Below are 19468 nucleotides of genomic sequence, written 5' to 3'. Positions count from 1 at the left end.
CTCCCTGATAGCCTGGAGACGGATTTTGGGTTGGCGGGACACGGAGCTGCCAAAAACGGGGGGGGGGGGGGCTGCGGGTGAGCGATCTGGCAGAATTCCTGAGGTTGGAGAAGGTCAAGTTTGCTCTGCGGGGGTTGGTAGAGGGGTTCGCCTGGAGGTGGAAACCGTTCATGGATTTCTTCACGGAGAATTGAGGGGTCAGCAAGGGGGTGGTATTTTGGGGGAGGGGGTAAGGGGGTTCAAATGGGGAAGGCGGGATGTGGCGGGATATTGGTGTCAGCGGGGCTGGAGAGTTGTGGTTGTTTATTGGGAAGATATGGGGCGGGATTCTCCCAGCCCTGGGCTGGGCCGGAGAAGCCCCGTGAACGGGCCACGCCACCCCAACGCCGGCGTGGTTGGCGCGGCACTGGTTGCAGGCTGCTCTATGTGGCCGGCCCACCGATTCTCCAGTCTGGATGGGCCGAGCGGCCGAACGAAAAGTGCCGAGTCCCGCTGGCGCCATTCTAACCTGCTCCGGGCCGGCGGGACCTCGGCATGTAAGGGTCGGGTGGCGGCCTTTGGGGTGTGAGGGGGGTCCGACCCCCAGGGGGGGGCCTCCAATGTGACCTGGCCCACGATCGGGGCCCACTGATCGGCAGGCCAGCCTCTGTGGCTGGGGGTCTCCTTTCCTACGCGCCGGCCCCTGTAGTCCTGCGCCATGTTGCGTCAGGGCCGGCACATTGAAGGAGGCCACTGTGCATGTGTGCGTTGGCACCGGCGCCGCTGCGCATGTCCGTATTGGCGCTGGCACAACTGTGCATGCGCGGATCCCGCGGCACACAGTTCGTGCCGGGATCTGCAGCTGGAGAGGCGCGAACCGTTCCAGCGCCGTGCTGGCCCCCCCTGTAGGGGCCAGACTTAGTCGTGGGAGCGGCACGTTCACGCCGTCGTAAGAGGCGACGGCGTGGACACTCTGCCGCAGGATTGGAGAATTCCGCCCATGTTGTTCTTCTCGAGCGACCTGAATATCCTGCCCAATATGTGTAAATTTAGCTGCGGGCATCACGGTGGAAATGGTCAATCAAGCTTTGCTATCTGATGGTCAGTGTGGCGGGCACTGTTTCGTGCAGGACGTTGTGATTTCAGCTCTACAACACTCTTTGAGATCTCCTGTGTTCCATATTCGGCCTCTTGGGCATTCCTGACTTCCATTTCCCCAACATTGCCAGCTGTGCCTTTAGCTACCAAGCCCTCAGACGCTCTCCCTAAGCTTCTTTGTCTCTGTTTTCCTTTGAGACATTCCTTGAAAGCTATCTTTGACCACGATTTTGGCCACCTGTCTTAATGTCTCTGTGGTCGCCCCAGACATAAACAGGCTTCCAGTCGTTGACAGAGGGGTTTATTGATGACAGGCAAAAACAGCTTGGTAACAGGCACAAACGCAAAACAGGTCTCAACTCTTCAGCTCCAGCACCCACACTGCCCACGATCCTGTTCCCAGGGCCCTGAGCAAACTCCCTATTGGCCAGGGTTTGTGCAGTCTTGCGCAATTGGCTCTGAACCGGTCACGTGGTCAATTGAGCCCACTCCTTTAAAGGGGCAATGCTACTACATCCCTCGCCCTTTCAGTCTCTTATTACAACTACCCAAGAAACATATACAGAAGTCACAAACGTTATAAGAGAAATCAGAGGAAAGGGACTCCATTAAAAGGTTAATCGGTCCGGTTTACTCCATGTCCTCCAGACCTCCGAGGCCCTGCCATAGGTTCAGCATCCTTCTGGGCAATCAAATTGTCAACAGTTGGCGACACCTCAATGAGCTGGCCTCAACGCTGCAGCTGGTTGAGCAGATTCAGGAATCGCTGGCTCCATTTGGCCAGACGGAGTTACAGGGGTGTTCACAATACTGGTGGGACCTGTTGACTCCAAGCTGGGGGTCGTCATCCCTCGACTCCTCAAGTGCCCGACCTGCTTTCTGACGGTCCTTCCCTTGACATTGACCACATCTGATACTGACTCAATGCATCCGTATTGCCAATCTGCATGCCGGGTCGGTGCTGCAAAGCGTAATTGTAGGCCGCCATCAGCAAGTCCCAGCATTGTACCCTCGCCAAGGCTATGGGCTCTATGGTCCTGTCTCCCATTAAAAGGGCCAGTAATGGCTTATGGTCGGTCACTGCGTCAAACCGCCATCCATACACATACTGGTGGAATTGCTTCAAACCGTTTATCACTGTTAAATCCTCCTTCTCAATCTGGGGTAGTTTCATTCCTCTTTTCAGAAGGTCCTCGAGGCAAAGGCGATAGGGCGCTCGTAACCATCTTGTGGATAAAACTGCCCCATAGCAGAAAGGGGATGCATCACATGTCAACACAATCTGCGTTCCCAGGTCAAAGTGCATCAAGAGGTTTGAGAACTTAGTTCACACTCGAAAGGCTTCTTCTTAGGGCTCCCTCCATTGCCTCACTGATGGTTCTTTATTAGCTGGTGCCAATGTTGTGGCTAAATTTGAAGGGGAGGGTTTAAACTAGTTTGGCAGGGGGATGGGAACCAGAGCTATGGATCAGAGGATAGGGTACCTGTTGAACGGGCAGAAATAGTATGCAGCGAGTCTGTGAGGAAGGATAGACAGTTGATAAGGCAAAGTTGCACTCAGTGGGATGGGTTAAAGTGTGTCTGTTTCAGTGCAAGACAGCAATAAGGGCGATGAACTTAGAGCATGGATCAGTACTTGGAACCACGATGTTGTGGCCATTACGGAGACATGGATTTCACAGGGGCAGGAATGGTTGTTAGATGTTCCGGGGTTTAGATGTTTTAAGGAGTATAGGGAGGGAGGTAAAAGAGGGGGAGTGACACTGTTAATTAGGGAGTGCATCATGGCTGCAGAAAAGGTGGTAGTCAAGGAGGGTTTGTCTGCTGAGTCAGTATGGGTGGAAGTCAGAAACAAGAAAGGAGCAGTCACTTTATTGGGAGGTTTCTATAGACCCCCCAATAGCAGCAGAGAGATGGGGGAACAGATTGGGCGGCAAATCTTGGAAAGGGCAGAAGTAACAGAGTTGTTGTCATGGGTGACTTCAACTTCCCTAATATTGACTGGAACCTCCTTAGTGCAAACGGTTTGGATGGAGCAGATTTTGTCAGGTGTTTCCAGGAAGGATTCCTGACTCAATATGTAGATAGGCCGACTGGGGGGGAGGCCATATTGGATTTGGTGCTTGGCAACGAACCAGGCCAGATGTCAGATGTCTCGGTGGGAGAGCATTTCGGTGACAGTGACCACAACTCCTTGACCTTTACCATAGTCATGGAGAGGGATAGGAACAGACAGTATGGAATTGGGGGAGGGGAAATTATACTGCTATTAGACAGGAGCTGAGGAGCATAAATTGGGAACAGATGTTCTCAGGGAAATGCACAACAGTAATGTAGGGGTTGTTTAAGGAGCACTTGCTGTGAGTGCTGGATAGTTTTGTCGCACTTAGACAAGGAAGGAATGGTAAGGTGAAGGAGCCTTGGATGACAAGAGAAGTGGAGCTTCTAGTCAAGGAAGCTTATGTAAGATTGAGGAAGCAAGGATCTGGCATGGCTCTAGAAGGTTACAAAGTAGCCAGGAAGGAACTCAAAAATGGACTTAGGAGAGCTAGAAAGGGGCATGAAAAAGCCCTGGCGGGAAGGATCAGTGAAAACCCCAAGACGTTCTACACCTATGTGAGAAATAAGAGGATGATCAGAGTGAGAGTAGGGCCGATCAGGGATAGTGGCGGGAACTTGTGCCTAGAGTCTGAGGATGTCAGGGAGGCCTTAAAGGACTCTTTTGCTTCAGTATTCACTAGAGTGAGGGACCTTGTTGCTCGTGAGAACATCGTGAACCAGGTTAATAGGCTCAAACAGGTGGAGATTAAATAGGAGGATGTGCTGGAAACTTTGAGAAAAATCAGGATAGATAAGTCCCTGGGCTAGTCAGGATATACCCAAGGTTCCTACGGGAAGCGAGGGAGGAGATTGCTGCGCTGTTGTCGATGATCTTTGCGTCCTCACTCTCCACTGGAATAGCACCGGTTGATTGGAGGGAGGCGAATGTTGTTCCCCTGTTCAAGAAAGGGAATAGGGAAATCCCTGGGAATTACAGACCAGTCAGTCTTGGGTCTGTGGTGAGCAAAATACTGGAAAGGATTCTGAGAGATAGGGGGCGGGATTCTCCCTACGGGAGTCTAAGTGTCGACACCGGAGTAAAAACCAGAGTGTTTTACTCCGGCGTCGGTGCCCGTTCCCAGACCCCTATTCGAGGGCCTCCAGAATAAAAGACACGGCACCTTGGGTCCCGCACATGCGCAGTTGGGCAGGCACCAACTAGCGCATGCGCAGTGGCCGTCCTCCCCCAGGCCGCCCTGCACAACAATGGTGCAGGGATGTGATATTGCCGGTGGAGGAAAGGAGGCCCGCCGACAGAGAGGCCGGCCCGCCGATCGGTGGGCCCCGATTGCGTGCCAGACACCACCGGAGGCCCCCCCCCCCGTGAGGGAGCCTCTCCCCCCCTCCCCCACAGGCCACCCCCTGAGCATTCCCGCAGAGCTCCCGCCAGCAGTGACCAGGGGTGAACGGCGCCGGTGGGACTCTGTTGTGTCAGAGCGGCCGCTCGGCCCATCCGGGCCGGAGAATCGGCGCCCCGCCGATTCCAGTGGCCCGCGGCTGGCGCCGCGCCAAACGCGCCGGCGCAAATGGCGCCGATTCTCCTCACCTCGGAGAATCGTATGCTGGCGTCGGGGCGTTGTGGAGCGGTTGCTCCGATTCTCCGGCCCGGCGCAGGGCTCGGAGATTCGTCCCCAGGATTTATGATTATTTCGAAAAACATAGTTTGATTAAAGATAGTCAGCATGGCTTTGTGAGGGGTAGGTCATGCCTCACAAGCCTCATTGAATTCTTTGAGGATGTGACGAGACTCATTGATGAAGGTTGGGCAGTGGATATGGTATATTTGGATTTCAGTAAGGCATTTGATAAGGTTCCCCATGGTAGGTTCATTCAGAAAGTCAGGGCGCATGGGATACAGGGAAATTTGGCTGGCTGGATACAGAATTGGCTGGCCGAAAGAAGACAACGTGTGGTAGTGGATGGAAAGTATTCTGCCTCGAGGTCGGTGACCAGTGGTGTCCCGCAGGGATCTGTTCTGGGACCTCTACTCTTTGTGGTTTTTATAAATGACTTGGATGAGGAAGTGGAAGGGTGGGTTCGTAAGTTTGCCGATGATACGAAGGTTGGTGGAGTTGTAGATAGTGTTGAGGGTTGTTGCAGGTTACAACAGGACATTGACAGGATGCAGAGCTGGCCTGAGAAGTGGCAGATGGAGTTCAACCTCAATAAATGTGAAGTGATTCATTTTGGAAGGTCGAATTTGAATGCTGAATACAGGGCTAAAGGCAGGATTCTTGGAAGTGTGGAGGAACAGATGGATCTTGGGGTCCATGTACGTAGATCCTTCAAAGTTGCCACCCAGGTTAATAGGGTTGTTAAGAAGGTGTTGGCTTTCCTTTATAGGGGGATTGAGTTTAAGAGCCGCAAGGTTTTGCTGCAGCTTTATAAAACTCTAGTTAGACCACACTTGGAATATTGTGTCCAGTTCTGGTTGCCTCATTATAGGAAGGATGTGGATGCTTGGAGAGGGTGCAGAGGAGATTTACCAGTATGCTGCCTGGACTGGAGGGCATGACTTATGAAGAAAGGTTGAGGGAGCTGGGGCTTTTCTCACCGGAGCGAAGAAGGAAGAGAGGTGACTTGATAGAGGTGTACAAGGTGATGAGGGGCATGGATAGAGTGGATAGCCAGAGACTTTTCCCCAGGGCGGAAATGGCTGTCACAAGGGGACATAATTTTAAGGTGATTGGAGGAAGGTGTAGGGGAGATGAAAGAGGTAGGTTCTTTACACAGAGAGTGGTGGGTGCGTGGCATGCACTGTCAGCAGAGATGGTGGAATCAGAGTCATTAGGGACATTTAAGTGACTCTTGGACAGGCACATGCAGTAAATACAAGCAGTAAATTGAAGGGGTGTAGGTTAGGTTGATCTTAGATTAGGATAAGTGGTTGGCACAACATCACTGGCCGAAGGGTCTGTACTGTAATAGACTGTTCAATGTTCTATGTTCTATGAACCTTCCATAATAATTTGCCATACCAAGGAAGAATTTGAGCTCACTGACATTTTTGGGTGGAGGGACTTTGTGGATAGCCTTGACCTTTTCTTCCAGTGGATGCAGCCCTGTCGTATCAAAGCAAAACCCTTGGTACCTCACTTCTGAGACCTGGAAAGTACATTTTTTGTGTTTGAGGCAGACCCCCTGTGCCCTGAAACATCCTGAATATATTCTCCAGGCTAAACAATGTGCTTTTCAGGGGTAATGCTGATGGCTAACATGTTGTCAAGGTAGACCATCATTTCGAGTATTCCCTGGTAGAATTTTCCCACTGTACGCTGGCAGATAGCACAGGCTGAAGCTCTGCCAAACGGCAGTCTTGTGTACTGAAAGAGGCCTTTGTGGGTATTTATTGAGGGAAACCTCTGAGACTCTTCGTCCAATTCTAGTTACAGGTAGGTGTGACTAAGTTCCAATTTTGAATAGATAATTGAGGGCCTTTGGTTGAAATGGTCTTTGACCTATTTCGCTATCTGGTCAAAGGTCTTCAAGTCGGGTGCCTCGGGGGATATGAGATCCCTAATCAAATTATATGTTTGGGGCCTGAAAACTGTCAGAAGTATCACCTTCTGCTCGTCCTCACCTGTAATCTCATTCAAGGTGAAAAAATAGCAGAACTGTTCGATGTACTGACTTCAGTCCTCAGCCTCTTGGCCAAATGGGTCTAGCTTACCATGATAGTCATTTCCACTCACGGTTTAATGATTCCTGACTCTTGTTAGAGCTTCTCTACTTTCACAATTGCCTCTTCCTCCCACCCCTCAATTCACAACGTCCGTCGGCTGAGATCGAAACCTTGACCTCGTCGCCAATGTGATGGCTCGAGGTGTATGCTCGAGGCTTCCCCTTAACAAAAGGGTTTATTGATGAAATGCAAAGGCAGTCAAGCAACCGTCATGGCACAATATAACAGGTCTCTACACTTCCGCTCCGGGGTCCACACTGCCTGGGGTACTGGTCCCCAAGCCAGTCACATGTTCCGTCGAGCCTGTCCCCTTAAGGGACCACGCTACAACAGTCTCCCTCTTCGAACTGGTGTCCGTCAGATTTTTTTGTGTCTGAGTACTCTCCTGTGAACACCTTGGAATAATTTACTATGTTTCAGCCACAAGATAAATGGAAGCTCTTGTTAGAATTACATAGAATTGAATTACATAGAATTTACAGTGCAGAAGGAGGCCATTCGGCCCATCGAGTCTGCACCGGCTCTTGGAAAGAGCACCATACACAAGTCCACACCTCCACCCTATCCCCATAACCCAGTAACCCCACCCAGCACTAAGGGCAATTTTGGACACTAAGGGCAATTTTAGCTTGGCCAATCCACCTAACCTGCATATCTTTGGACTGTGGGAGGAAACCGGAGCACCTGGAGGAAACCAACGCAGACACGGGGAGAACGTGCAGACTCCGCACAGACAGTGACCCAGCGGGGAATCGAACCTGGGACCCTGGAGCTCTGAAGCAATTGTGCTAACCACCATGCTACCGTAACAATATGATCGGAATCCCTCTTGTGACCCTATTCTGTTTCTTTCAAGCACCTCAAATGATGCCATTTAGTGACAAATTATGGGAGCTTTTTCACTGTAAAATTTCTGAGGATAGCAATAAAACAGGACTATTTTTGCTTCATTACCCTAATAGCTTTCATTCTGAGATTTCATTCTGCCTTGCTTGGATTTGAATTTGGATGCAAGGGATGGAAACCAGCATTAATTACTGTTGGCAAATGAGTTTTGAATGAACTTGAAGCTTGCAAATAATTCTGCATAATTATCAAGTCGTGCTTTACCCAAAGGAACACTGCATCACTTAAAGAAACAAACCTACACACGTTGAAAGGGGTGTTGCGACTGAAGTTGACAAGGAAGTAGCAAATGTCCTTCAAAGAACTGGTGCCGACTGTCTCGAACTCATCTCGAGCCAAGTTCTTAAAATAATTCACAAGATAAATCCCCTACTGATCAGCTGCAGTAAAATACCGACAGGGCCATCTCTGTAACTGATATTCATTGGTGTGTGGACAGGAAACCCTTGATGAATGGCCACAACTCCACAATCAACGCACTTCGCATTAATGCTGGAAAAAGTTTATTTACCCTGTTCAGTACAAGATATAACGGGATAGCCGGTGATCAATTTACTGGGTGCAAAATGAAAAAAGAAATTTTGGATGCCAGACTCACAGCTATAGATTAGCATTGTGCCTGAAAGCAAATGAACTTCCAGCCCTGTTTTCAACCATTTAAGCCAGCTTTACTCAACGGTGCTCTTGCTTCCGAGTCAGATGGTTTTTGGGCTCTAAATTGGGATTTGAGGGCGTAATATTAGGCGAAAACTTCAGTAGTGGGGGGGGGGGGGGGGATCTGCTAAATTCTGTAAAGTGCTATTCTTTTGACGAGAGAGTAAACTGAGGCATCAACTGCTTCATCGGCTGGTTCAGGTGCTTTGTCAAAGATCCCGTAGCATTATTTGTGAGCAGAGTGTTCTCTCGTGTTCTAGCCTCAGGCAATACCAGCAAATTCATTCATCTCCCAGCTCTTTAAGGAAGCTGACTGATGTACTGTGTTTACATATGTAAGAGTCGGAAAAGTAATTAATTTTGTGGAGCGCTTCGAGGCGCTTCAGTGGAACGAGTAGCGAGATCAATGCAAATATTTGCCTTAAACGTGAATATTTCTCCACTTGTTTTTTTTTAAGGAAGATGATCTGGAAACAGATGTAACAAGGCTGAGGCCAAATCCACAACTTGATAGGCCCGTGGAAGAGTTAAAACAGTACGAAAGGCTTTGCCCAGAACTTATCGGATATTTTCAGGTGGGTTTATAGAACTTTCTCGTGCTTGGGTGTTGGGTTTGACCCAAGTGCAATTATCTACCCACGTGAATATAACATTTCTTGTAAATAATGTCTATCTTACTGAAAGTATTCTGATTTGCTCCGCAAAGGTTTGCATTTCTACTTTCTGTTTGAAGTAAGCGGCAAATCCTTTTGTCTTCTGAGAGAATCAATTCCCACCTGTTCTGGAAGCATCGCTGATATCTCCTGCCTTCCATTATTGAAATCCTCGGTGGTGCTGTCTGAGAAACTTTGCTAAAATCTAAAAATATAATGACTGTCAGATTTTCCAAAATCTGTTTTCTCCTCAGATAATCCAATCGAGTTATCAGACATGGTTTGCATAAGATCATTCTGATTGCCTATAATTAGTCCATATTTCTGTAAATGCTTTACACTGCCTGTAGTTTCCAAAAAAAAGTTACCTCAAAGTTGTGTAGCTGAGTACAGTATTTGGAAATGTGGGGAATAGGAGACAAAGAGACAATGGCTCCTTTAAGATGGTAATGTGAGGTGGGTGATGCAGTGATATTGTCGCTGGACTAGTAATCTAGAGACCCAGGGTAATGCCACGGGGACCTGGGTTTGAATCCCAACATTTTTCTTTTATTCGTTCACGGGCGTCGCTGACTGTGCCAGCATTTATTGCCCATCCCTAATTGCTCTGCAAGGGACAGTTAAGAGTCAACCACATTGCTGATGGTTTGGAGTCACATGTAGGCCAGACCAGGTAAGGATGGCAGATTTCCTTCCCTAAAGGCCACTCGTGAACCAGATGTTTTTTTATGACAATCGATTCAGGGTCATCATTAGACTTTTAATTCCAAATTTTTATTGAATTTGAATTTCACCATCTGCAGTGGCGGGATTCAAACCTGGGTCCCCAGAGCGTTACCCTGGGTCTCTGATTTACTAGTCCAGTGACAATACCATTATGCCACCGCGTCCCCATGGCAGATGGTGAAATTTGAATGCAATAAAAATCTGGAATTAAAAGTCCAATGGTGACCATGAAACCATTGCTGTAAAAATGTCCTTTAGGAAAGGTAATCTGACCTGGTCTGGCCTACATGCTACTCCAGATTCACAGTAATGTGGTTGATTCCAAAATGGTCCAGCAAGCAATCAATTCAAGGACAACCAGGGATGGGAGATTAGAGTTGATTCCTTTTTGCACCATTTTATGAATGACTCACTGTTTTTGTTTTCGAAGAATCCCAAAGATGCGACTAATTTGAATAGCCACTTCCTTACTCACGTTGCCCTCTATCTGGGCCAGGTGCCTTATCCCATTTTAGCAGCCTCGGCCTGTCCTTCATTTATTCATAATTTCTAATATTTGCAGGCCCCTAATTCCTCCGCTTAGGACACATGCCATCCTTTGGAGCCTTTTTTTCTATAACTTTATAAAACGTCAAATTTAATAGTCTTTTGATACTGCGACTGTCAAATGTTGTGATTAACATTCCCATTTCCATCGACAACAATGTGGTCTTTAATGGTTGCGGTGCACAGTTGCACAGAAGCATGAGGTGCGTCAGCAAATGAGCTGTTATGTGTGCAAAACCGAGATATAAACTCAATTCAAACAAACCTGCGAGCAGCCCCAGAGGAAATCCGCTGGTGTGCACACAACAGAATAAATTTAGGGTTTAAATCTAATCGAGGGCTTCAAAATGTTGTAATGTACTTGTTTAGATGTCGCTGTGTGGCATTCTTTGAATTCCGAGATTAGATTTTAGATGTTCCACCACTCGTAGCTTTCCGTTAAGCTCTGATTATTTTATGAGCGTGGAATAAATTATAGGAGGAGGGGTGGAGATAGAAGTTTCATCTTCCCCTGGTGGAGGGGGAGGGGGCACTTCAAAAATAAATGATCTAATTACCCATTCTGCTGGACTTTTATTATTCCTATTTTTTATTGAATATATGAAGAGTACTTAGGATCATTTTAAGTGAGTAGGATCTGTTGACCTTTTAATTGAGGTGCTATCTCTGGACTGCTGTCTGGATCCCATTAAGAAGACCTCCTGTCTTGGGTAACCCTCCAAATTCCCACTTGTGAGATCTTTCCTGACACCTGTCTCCCATTGGCAGGAGGCCATTAGGTGAAGGGGTTTTAACCATCTGTCCACTGTATCCATTGGGCAGCTGGAGGGATGTAATTAAGGACCAGGAGTTTAAACAGCCTAGGCCTCAAATTGTCCATTGTCCACACACAGCTGACTCCATCACTGCACAAGAGTCTGAAAACCTGCTATTTTGCAGCCGCCTGAAGAAGCTCTTTGTGGGGTCTGTGTTTAAAGAAACCCAGAGCCTCTGCAACTTCAGGAGCTTCTCGTTGACAATCAGCCATCAGTCACCTCATATCCTCCCTCCACTGGGATAGAAAGCGCGCCAGATTAAGTCGGCGAATATAAACTGTGCGCACAGCGATAGGAAAGCACTGTTTGAGTGGGCATTACATTGAGGGAAGCTTCAGTTTTTTGCACAGAGGATGTGGAGCTTCAACCTACTTTTGTTCCTGAGGCTGCCATTGCCGAAGTGTTGGGGAGAATAGTATTATCAGTGGGGCATCAGTGGGAGGATGTGAGTACTGCCGTTGGAAGGCAGCATTGGCTAGAGAGGCAAAGGTGACGTGAGGAAGAGCTTTTTCAAGCAGCAAGTGGTTAGGATCTGGAATGTGCCGCATGAGATGATTTAATCGTGGTTTTCAAAAGGAATTGGACAGGCAGTAGCTATTCTAACTGCTAATTGTTCTGTTGCCGGTTCCTCCTCTGCCTTTCTTGGTTTCTAAGGGATGTTCCCCAGTATTTGGTTTGAGGCCTCTTGGTTCCTGCTCTTTTTGGCATACGTTCTTGTTAATGCATATCAATGGTTACGTTATTGTCGAATGCAGCCTATAATTAAAAAAAATAATTAAATTTAGAGTGCCCAATTCATTTTTTTCAATTAAGGGGCAATTTAGCGTGGCCAATCCACCTACCCTACACATCTTTTGGGTTGTGGGGGCGAGACCAACACAGACATGGGGTGACCCAAAGCGGGGATCGAACCTGGGACGTCGGTGCCATGAGGCAGCTGTGCTAACCACTGCGCCACCATCCTGCCCCCGAATGCAGGCTATAATGATGATTCGGTGAGCAGGATTCCACCTGACTAGTTTAGGGATGCAAGCTTTGATTCATCCTGTGTATCCTGTGGTTAAGTGATGGGGAAAGCGGGCTGAGTTCGGAAGGAAGTGGGACCTAAGGTGGGCGAGGCCACAAGTTTCCATCATCGGCTGGTATGCTGGTTTGCTTAATTGTTCCCACCATCGAACAAATTTGGAACACTCCAATTCAGCTCAGAAGTGTGAATAGCCTATTAAGACAATTAAAGCGCTAAAGGTCTGTGAGGTGTTCCAGAGAGTGAACGCCTCCACCTCGTACGTGAGGTTGGGGCTGATACAGCTGAAGGTGGTATATAGAGCACACCTCACAAGAGCGAGGATGAGCCGGCTCTTTGAGGGGGTAGAAGATGTGTGTGAACGTTGCGGGGGGGGGGGGGGGGGGGGGAACAAATCACATTCATATGTTTTTCCTGTCCAAAGCTGGAGGATTACTGGAAGGAGGTTTTTAGGGTAATCTCTAAAGTGCTGCACATGAAACTGGACCCGGGCCCTCGGGAGGCCATATTCGGGGTGTCGGACAAGCCGGGGTTGGAAACGGTTGCGGAGGCAGATGTTGCAGACTTTGCCTCGTTGATCGTCCGAAGGCGGATCCTGATGGGATGGAGGTCAACCTCTCTACCCTGTGCCCTGGCATGGCCGGGGGACCTGTTGGAATAGTTGACTCTTGAGAAGGTTAAGGGGAAGGGTGGAGGGGTTCTACAATTCATGGGCGTTATTCATTATGCACTTTCAAGAACTGGATAACACCGAACATTAGTTGGGGTGGGGGGTTGGGAGGGTTTGGGGGAGAGGGACTGTATGTGTTAATGGTGACTATGGGCGATTCCTCATTCCTTTTTGTCATTTGTTTATGTTAACAGGTGGGCTAATGTTTGGGGGTTTGGTGGGAGGCTGGGATCATTGTTGTTGATATGGGGATTGATATTATATTCATTACTGCTTATTGTTTATTGTTGGTCGGTGAAAATGTGGGAGGAAATGTGAAAAAGACAATAAAATTATTTTTTTTAAAAGCACCAAAGGTCAATATCCTGAAGTTCCCTGGAATTTTCCAGTAGACCCTAATGTACTAAAATGGCCGCAGACGGCCCTATGGATGGGACCTCCCTCCACAGTTGTGGCCTGGCAGTTGTGACCAGATTTATTTCAACCTTTATTAAGATGTCTTCGGAGGGCACCGCCATGTTGAGGCGCCCTCTCTCTCTCTCTCTTTCTTCCTTACGTCGGCAACTCCCACCTCTGACTGTGGGCCTGCTGATCTCTCAAGGCTGGAGCATATCCTGTTGATCCTCTAGCCTCATCTCGCATCCTTAATTGGAGGGGGTCCAGAAAAGGTTCAGAAGAATGATCCCAGGAATGAAGGGCTTGTTTTATAAGGAGCGGGTGAGGACTCTGGGTCTGTACTCGATGGAGTTCAGAAGGATAAGGGGGAGGGATCTCACTGAAACTTCCAGAATACTGAGCGGCCTAGATAGAGTGACCATGGAGAGGATGTTTCCATCAGTAGGAGAGACTAGAACCCGAGGGCACAGCCTCAGACTGAAGGGACGATCTTTTAAAACAGAGATGAGGAGGAATTTCTTCAGCCTGGGGGTGGTGAATCTGTGGAACTCATTGCCGCAGAAGGCTGTGGAGGCCAAGTCACTGAGTGTCTTTAAGGCAGGGATAGATAGGTTCTTGACTAATGAGGTGATCAGGTATTTCGGGGTGAAGGCAGGAGAATGGGAATGAGAAACATATCAGCCATGATTGTAAGGCGGAGCAGACCCGATGGGCCGAATGGCCTAATTCTGCTCCTCTATCTTTTGGTCTTAATTGGATGGCGAACAGACACCCTGGCCATTCAACAATCACTTTGGCCCTCAGACGAGAAGGTCGCGACCTGGAAATCGCCTCGACTCCAGAATTGAGATTCAGCTCCATTGAGCTGTTATAATTGTATTCCACTGGATGGTCAGGAAGGCACAGAGGAGTCATGTCACAGAGCAGCAGCAACTATTCCTGATGAGCCAGGAGCAACCCAGCCCATTGCTGGTTGTTAGAAATGAATAATGTCATAAATGACTCAAAATGAAGGCCGCTTCTGTGTTTCCAGGAAATCCAAAGGTCGGCCGCATTGTTTTGCGATGGTGGTCATTAACTGAATAAGAGTCCTTGCGATTTGCATGTGTGACCCTGCTGGCTGAGGAAGCACAGATAAAAATGTACTTCTAATCGCATCGTGGAGAACTCTGCCCGTGTAGAAGGAGTCTCCGGCTTGAGTTTGCTGTTCCCTCGGTCCGTGGGAAAAGAGATGTACGGTTTGACTCCAGCGAGCAGGACATGAATTGCCCCGTTGACTGCACCAACGCACTGCCGTCTGACTGGCGCTGGAAGTGTCACCAGAGGCCGTGGAAATCCCACGAGTAAGATATCAAGGTTCTATTTGCAGAAAATGTAGCATAACATTTATAATCCCAAGACTGCTTTTCACTTGAATGGATGGACATTGGAGGTGAAGAATTCTGAATGGCCTCTCGCCCTTTACTGGGGCAGCAGGGAGTGGAGGGGCTGGGGGAAGGGGGGGGGGGGCGGGGCGGCGGTGATGGTGGTAGGGGGAGTCAATTGGCCACGGGGAGGAATGGCCTGCGAAAGATTGTTGCCTGAACAGAGTTCTGCAGCCACACTCCTTTTCTTCAAATTGGAAATATTAATGTTGAGTAAGTGTGAGATCTGGAAACTTTATTTTTTTAAATTAATGAATGATACAGGAATCTGTCTGAGCAAAATGTCACTGAGTTTGAAATTAATTAGTCCAAGGGGGAATCTGTGATGAGAATACTGTCAAATTCATTTAAGTAGTTCTGCTGATTAGTTGCACTGTTGCCTGCAAAAACATCTATTCTTAAATTAAATGCTCGCTATACTGCATTCTAATGATTCCAAACCGCACAACTGTGGGGTCCGTTAATCAAAATTAATTAGATTAAATGAAATGAAGAAAGTTCAATAACATTTTACTGACAATTTCTTATACCAACAATTATGTCACTGCGTAGACATTTCTGGAACAGATACTTCAGAGTAATTGTCCCTGGTTTGTTAAAAATAATTATTTGTCATTTCCTGTCAGTAAATATTTAACTCTGCACTGAATATACAGGTCAGGAGAAATTCCTTAATCATTGCTGGAGTGTGGGCTTTTTTTTTCACATGAAGTGTTGGTGCGAGAAACAATAATATCCCATCAAATGGGAAGAGAGGTAAATATGTGGAATTAGAGAAAGAGAGAAGGCTGTGGGGTGAAAGTGGAACAGTGAGGAAACTTTCGGTTGCGCGATGTCGAGCAACCGCATGCGCTGTTTCTCCTGTCGATCCTTCACACAAGTTCTTAATGCGCCGTTACATCGTTATTTGCATCCGCGAAAATAAAATTAAACCCGCGAGGAAAAATCTTTTTCAAAAATATGCCCAAGAATTTAAAAAATATAGGCCGGAAAATATTAATAGATAGATACCCCTGCTGAGATGGCTAGAGCTAAGATGGCGGCCGTCTCCCCCACGCTTCTAACAACCGAAACTCTGAGCGAAATTCTGGTCACCTGTCATAATATTCAAACATACATCATAACACATACATAATGATAGACAGACCAACGAACCAATTAGCACGCATAACATGACAGCCAATCACAGACAAGAGCAGACACAGTATAAAACAAGAAACACAACACTTCCTGGGCAGTCCATCTGGAGACGGCACAGGGCCAGGACCTCATAGCAAGACACTCACACAGTCACAACGTGCTGAGTACCAAGTCTGATGTATAAATAGTTTAATGGAATAAAACTGTGTTGTACCAATCGCAACCGTGTTGGTTCGTTTGTACCTCAGAGCACCCAACACTTCATGATACCAGGAGTGAATCGATACCTACCGACAAATCTGCCATCCTGAGCCATGGACACCCTCAACAAACTGCAGCCGTTTCAAGTCGCTGGGAACAAATTGGAAGCTCTTCAAGCAGCGCTTCGAACTCTTCATGCAAGCCAATGAAAATCAGGGCGCCTCGGATGAAACAAAGATTGCCATGCTCCTTACTACCGCAGGTCAGCATGCCATCGATGTATACAACTCCTTGGTGTTCGCGGAAGGCGAGAACAAAGCTAAGTATGACACGGTCCTCCTCAAGCTCGACAAGCACTTCAACGTTGAGGTCAACGAAAGCTTTGAGAGGTATGTCTTTCAGCAGCGCCTGCAAGGTAAGGATGAGCTCTTTCAGTCCTTCCTGACGCACCTCCGCATACTCGCGCAGTCCTGCGGTTACGACACCACCTCAGAGTCCACGATCCAGGACCAGATCATTTTTGGCGTTGCCTCCAGTGGCCTACGCCAGCAGCTTCTAAAAATTAAAGGCCTGACCTTAGCATCTGCAGTTGAAGCCTGTGTCCTGCATGAGAATGCGACCAGCCGCTATGCCCAATTTCAGGCGACCGAATCGGCACGGAGGGGGTCCCACGTGAATCGGCAAGCCAGGCCACCCACGAGGCCGAACGCGTCCAGGCAATCGAGTTTCTCCTGGCCCGCAGCCCGGACGAGAGCGGCCGTTTCGCACGCTTTTTAAGGCCTCCCCGTTTGTGCGCGCCAAAACCTACGGCAACACTGAGGGACGTGCTGCGCAGGCGCGCCCGACGCAAGACCGAACTGCGCATGTGCAGTGGCGTAACGAACGCCATGACGTCATGACGTGCGGCAACTGTGGAGCTGCACATTTAAAAGGGCAATGTCCTGCAAAATCCCGACAATGCCTACGCTGTGGCAAGATGGGCCACTACGCTGCCTACTGTCGAGCGGCTCAACCTGTTGATCTTCCACATCTCCGACAACCTCGCAGGAACGTGCGGACCATTCAGCCTCCACATCACAACATCCAGACCGACGACACAGATGACCAAGACGCCTTCCGGGTTGCGGTCATTGATGGGAACCGGGTCAACACCATCAATCCGGGCGATGAATGGAGTGCCACCCTCACGGTCAACCGATCGCCGATCACTTTCCGCCTGGACACTGGCGCCTCCGCTAACCTCATAGCATGGTCAGCCTTCTACGTCATGAAGGTCAGACCACCAATCCGGCCATCCCGGTGCAAGATGGTCGACTACAACGGGAACGTTATCCCGGCCATGGAATCCTGCCAGCTCCAGGTGACACACAACACACACACGGCCACACTCTCGTTCGAGATAGTCGGCTCATCGAAGGACTCCCTGCTGGGCGCACAGGCATGCAAGGCTCTCCACCTTGTGCAACGAATCCGCTCTCTCTCTCCAGACGGCACGTCTGACTTCCCGGATGCAGAGTTCAACGCACAGCTCCAATCGCTCCTCGCCCACAACCAGGAGGCATTCGAAGGCATGGGAACACTGCCATACACCTACCGAATTCGCCTCAAACCGGACGCCATCCCGGTCGTTTACGCACCTCGCAGGGTTCCTGCGCCACTTAAAGACCGCCTCAAGCAGCAGTTGCAGGATCTCCAGGACCAAGGGGTCCTATCCAGGGTCACGGAGCCCACGCCATGGGTCACGGAACCCACGCCATGGGTCAGCTCCATGGTGTGTGTCAAGAAGCCCTCCGGCAAGCTCCGCATCTGTATTGACCCCAAAGACCTCAATAATAATATTATGCGGGAACATTATCCCATACCCAAACGGGAGGAGATCACCAGTGAAATGGACCAGGCGAAGATATTCACAAAACTGGATGCTTCTAAAGGATTTTGGCAGATCCAACTGGACCCGTCCAGCGGAAAGCTATGTACCTTCAACACCCCTTTCGGCAGGTTCTGCTATAACCGGATGCCATTTGGCATCATCTCGGCATCCGAGGTCTTCCATAGAATCATGGAACAGATGATGGAAGGCATCGAAGGGGTGCGCGTATATGTGGACGATGTCATCATCTGGTCCACCACACCGCAGGAGCACATATATCGTCTCCAAGGCGTTTTTGCCCGCATACGAGAAAACGGCCTGCGCCTCAACCGAGCCAAGTGTTCCTTTGGCCAGACCGAGTTGAAGTTCCTGGGGGACCATATCTCCCGGTCAGGGGTCCGTCCAGATGCAGACAAGGTGAGCGCCATCACAGCCATGCTGCAGCCGGCCGACAAGAAAGCTGTCCTACGCTTCCTTGGCATGGTCAACTTCCTGGGGAAGTTCATTCCCAACCTTGCCTCCCACACGACGACTCTGCACCACCTCGTCAGAAAATCCACAGAGTTCCAGTGGCAACACACGCACCAGCTGGAATGGGAGGAGCTCAAATGCAAACTCACTACGGCACCAGTGTTGGCGTTTTTGACACGTCTCGTGCCTCCAAAATCTCAACTGATGCCAGCCAATCCGGCATTGGAGCAGTGCTCCTGCAGAGGGATGACACGGCATCATGGGCCCCAGTGGCCTGTGCATCGCGGGCCATGACCCCCACAGAGCAGCGCTACGCGCAAATTGAAAAAGAGTGCCTGGGCTTGCTAACCGGTTTAGACAAGTTCCACGATTACGTATATGGTCTTCCACGGTTCACGGTCAAAACTGACCACCGCCCGCTGGTCAGCATAATAAACAAGGACCTGAACGAGATGACCCCTCGCCTCCAGCGCATCCTACTTAAACTCTGGAGGTACGACTTCCAACTGGTCTACACTCCAGGGAAGGACCTCATCGTGGCGGATGCCCTATCCAGAGCAGTGAGCACGCCGCCAGATGCGGAGGGGTTCGTATGTCAGGTCGAGGCACAGGTGGCTTTCACAGCGGCAAATCTGCCGGCTGACGACTCCAGTCTGGCCCGTATCCGCCGAGAGACTGCGGCCGACCCCCTTCTGCAGCGAGTGATGCGCCACATAACGGGAGGATGGCTCAAAGGGCAGTGCCCGCAGTTCTACAATGTACGAGACGACCTAGCCATCATTGATGGGATCCTTCTGAAGCTGGACCGGATTGTGATTCCGCACAGTATGCGCCAGCTGGTTCTCGATCAAATACACAAAGGCCACTTGGGGGTCGAGAAGTGCAGACGGAGGGCCCGAGGGGTGGTATACTGGCTGGGCATCAGTGACGATATTGCCAACATGGTGCTCAACTGTACAACCTGCCAAAGGTTTCAGCCGGCGCAACCTCCTGAGACGCTTCTGCCCCATGAGCTGGTGCGTCCCCCTGGGTGAAGGTGGGCGTCGACCTATTTCATGCATTCGGCATGGACTATGTCATCATAGTTGACGACTTCTCAAACTACCCTGAAGT

At 49.3% G+C, this 19468-nt stretch overlaps 1 protein-coding gene across 1 annotated transcript in view; it reads left to right on the top strand.

The window, feature by feature from the left end:
* agbl1 (AGBL carboxypeptidase 1) overlaps positions 1-19468 on the top strand; it is a 338874-nt gene that overhangs the window by 72244 nt on the left and 247162 nt on the right. Inside the window, exon 10 of the mRNA XM_072470580.1 lies at positions 8878-8994. Coding sequence (XP_072326681.1) covers positions 8878-8994 — 117 coding nt within the window. The remainder of the gene's footprint in view (positions 1-8877; positions 8995-19468) is intronic.

This window comes from Scyliorhinus torazame, chromosome 12, assembly GCF_047496885.1.
Source record: "Scyliorhinus torazame isolate Kashiwa2021f chromosome 12, sScyTor2.1, whole genome shotgun sequence".
Lineage (NCBI taxonomy): Eukaryota > Metazoa > Chordata > Chondrichthyes > Carcharhiniformes > Scyliorhinidae > Scyliorhinus > Scyliorhinus torazame.
The sequence above is the reverse complement of the archived record's forward strand: the minus strand, read 5'-3'. Positions and strand labels throughout refer to the sequence as shown.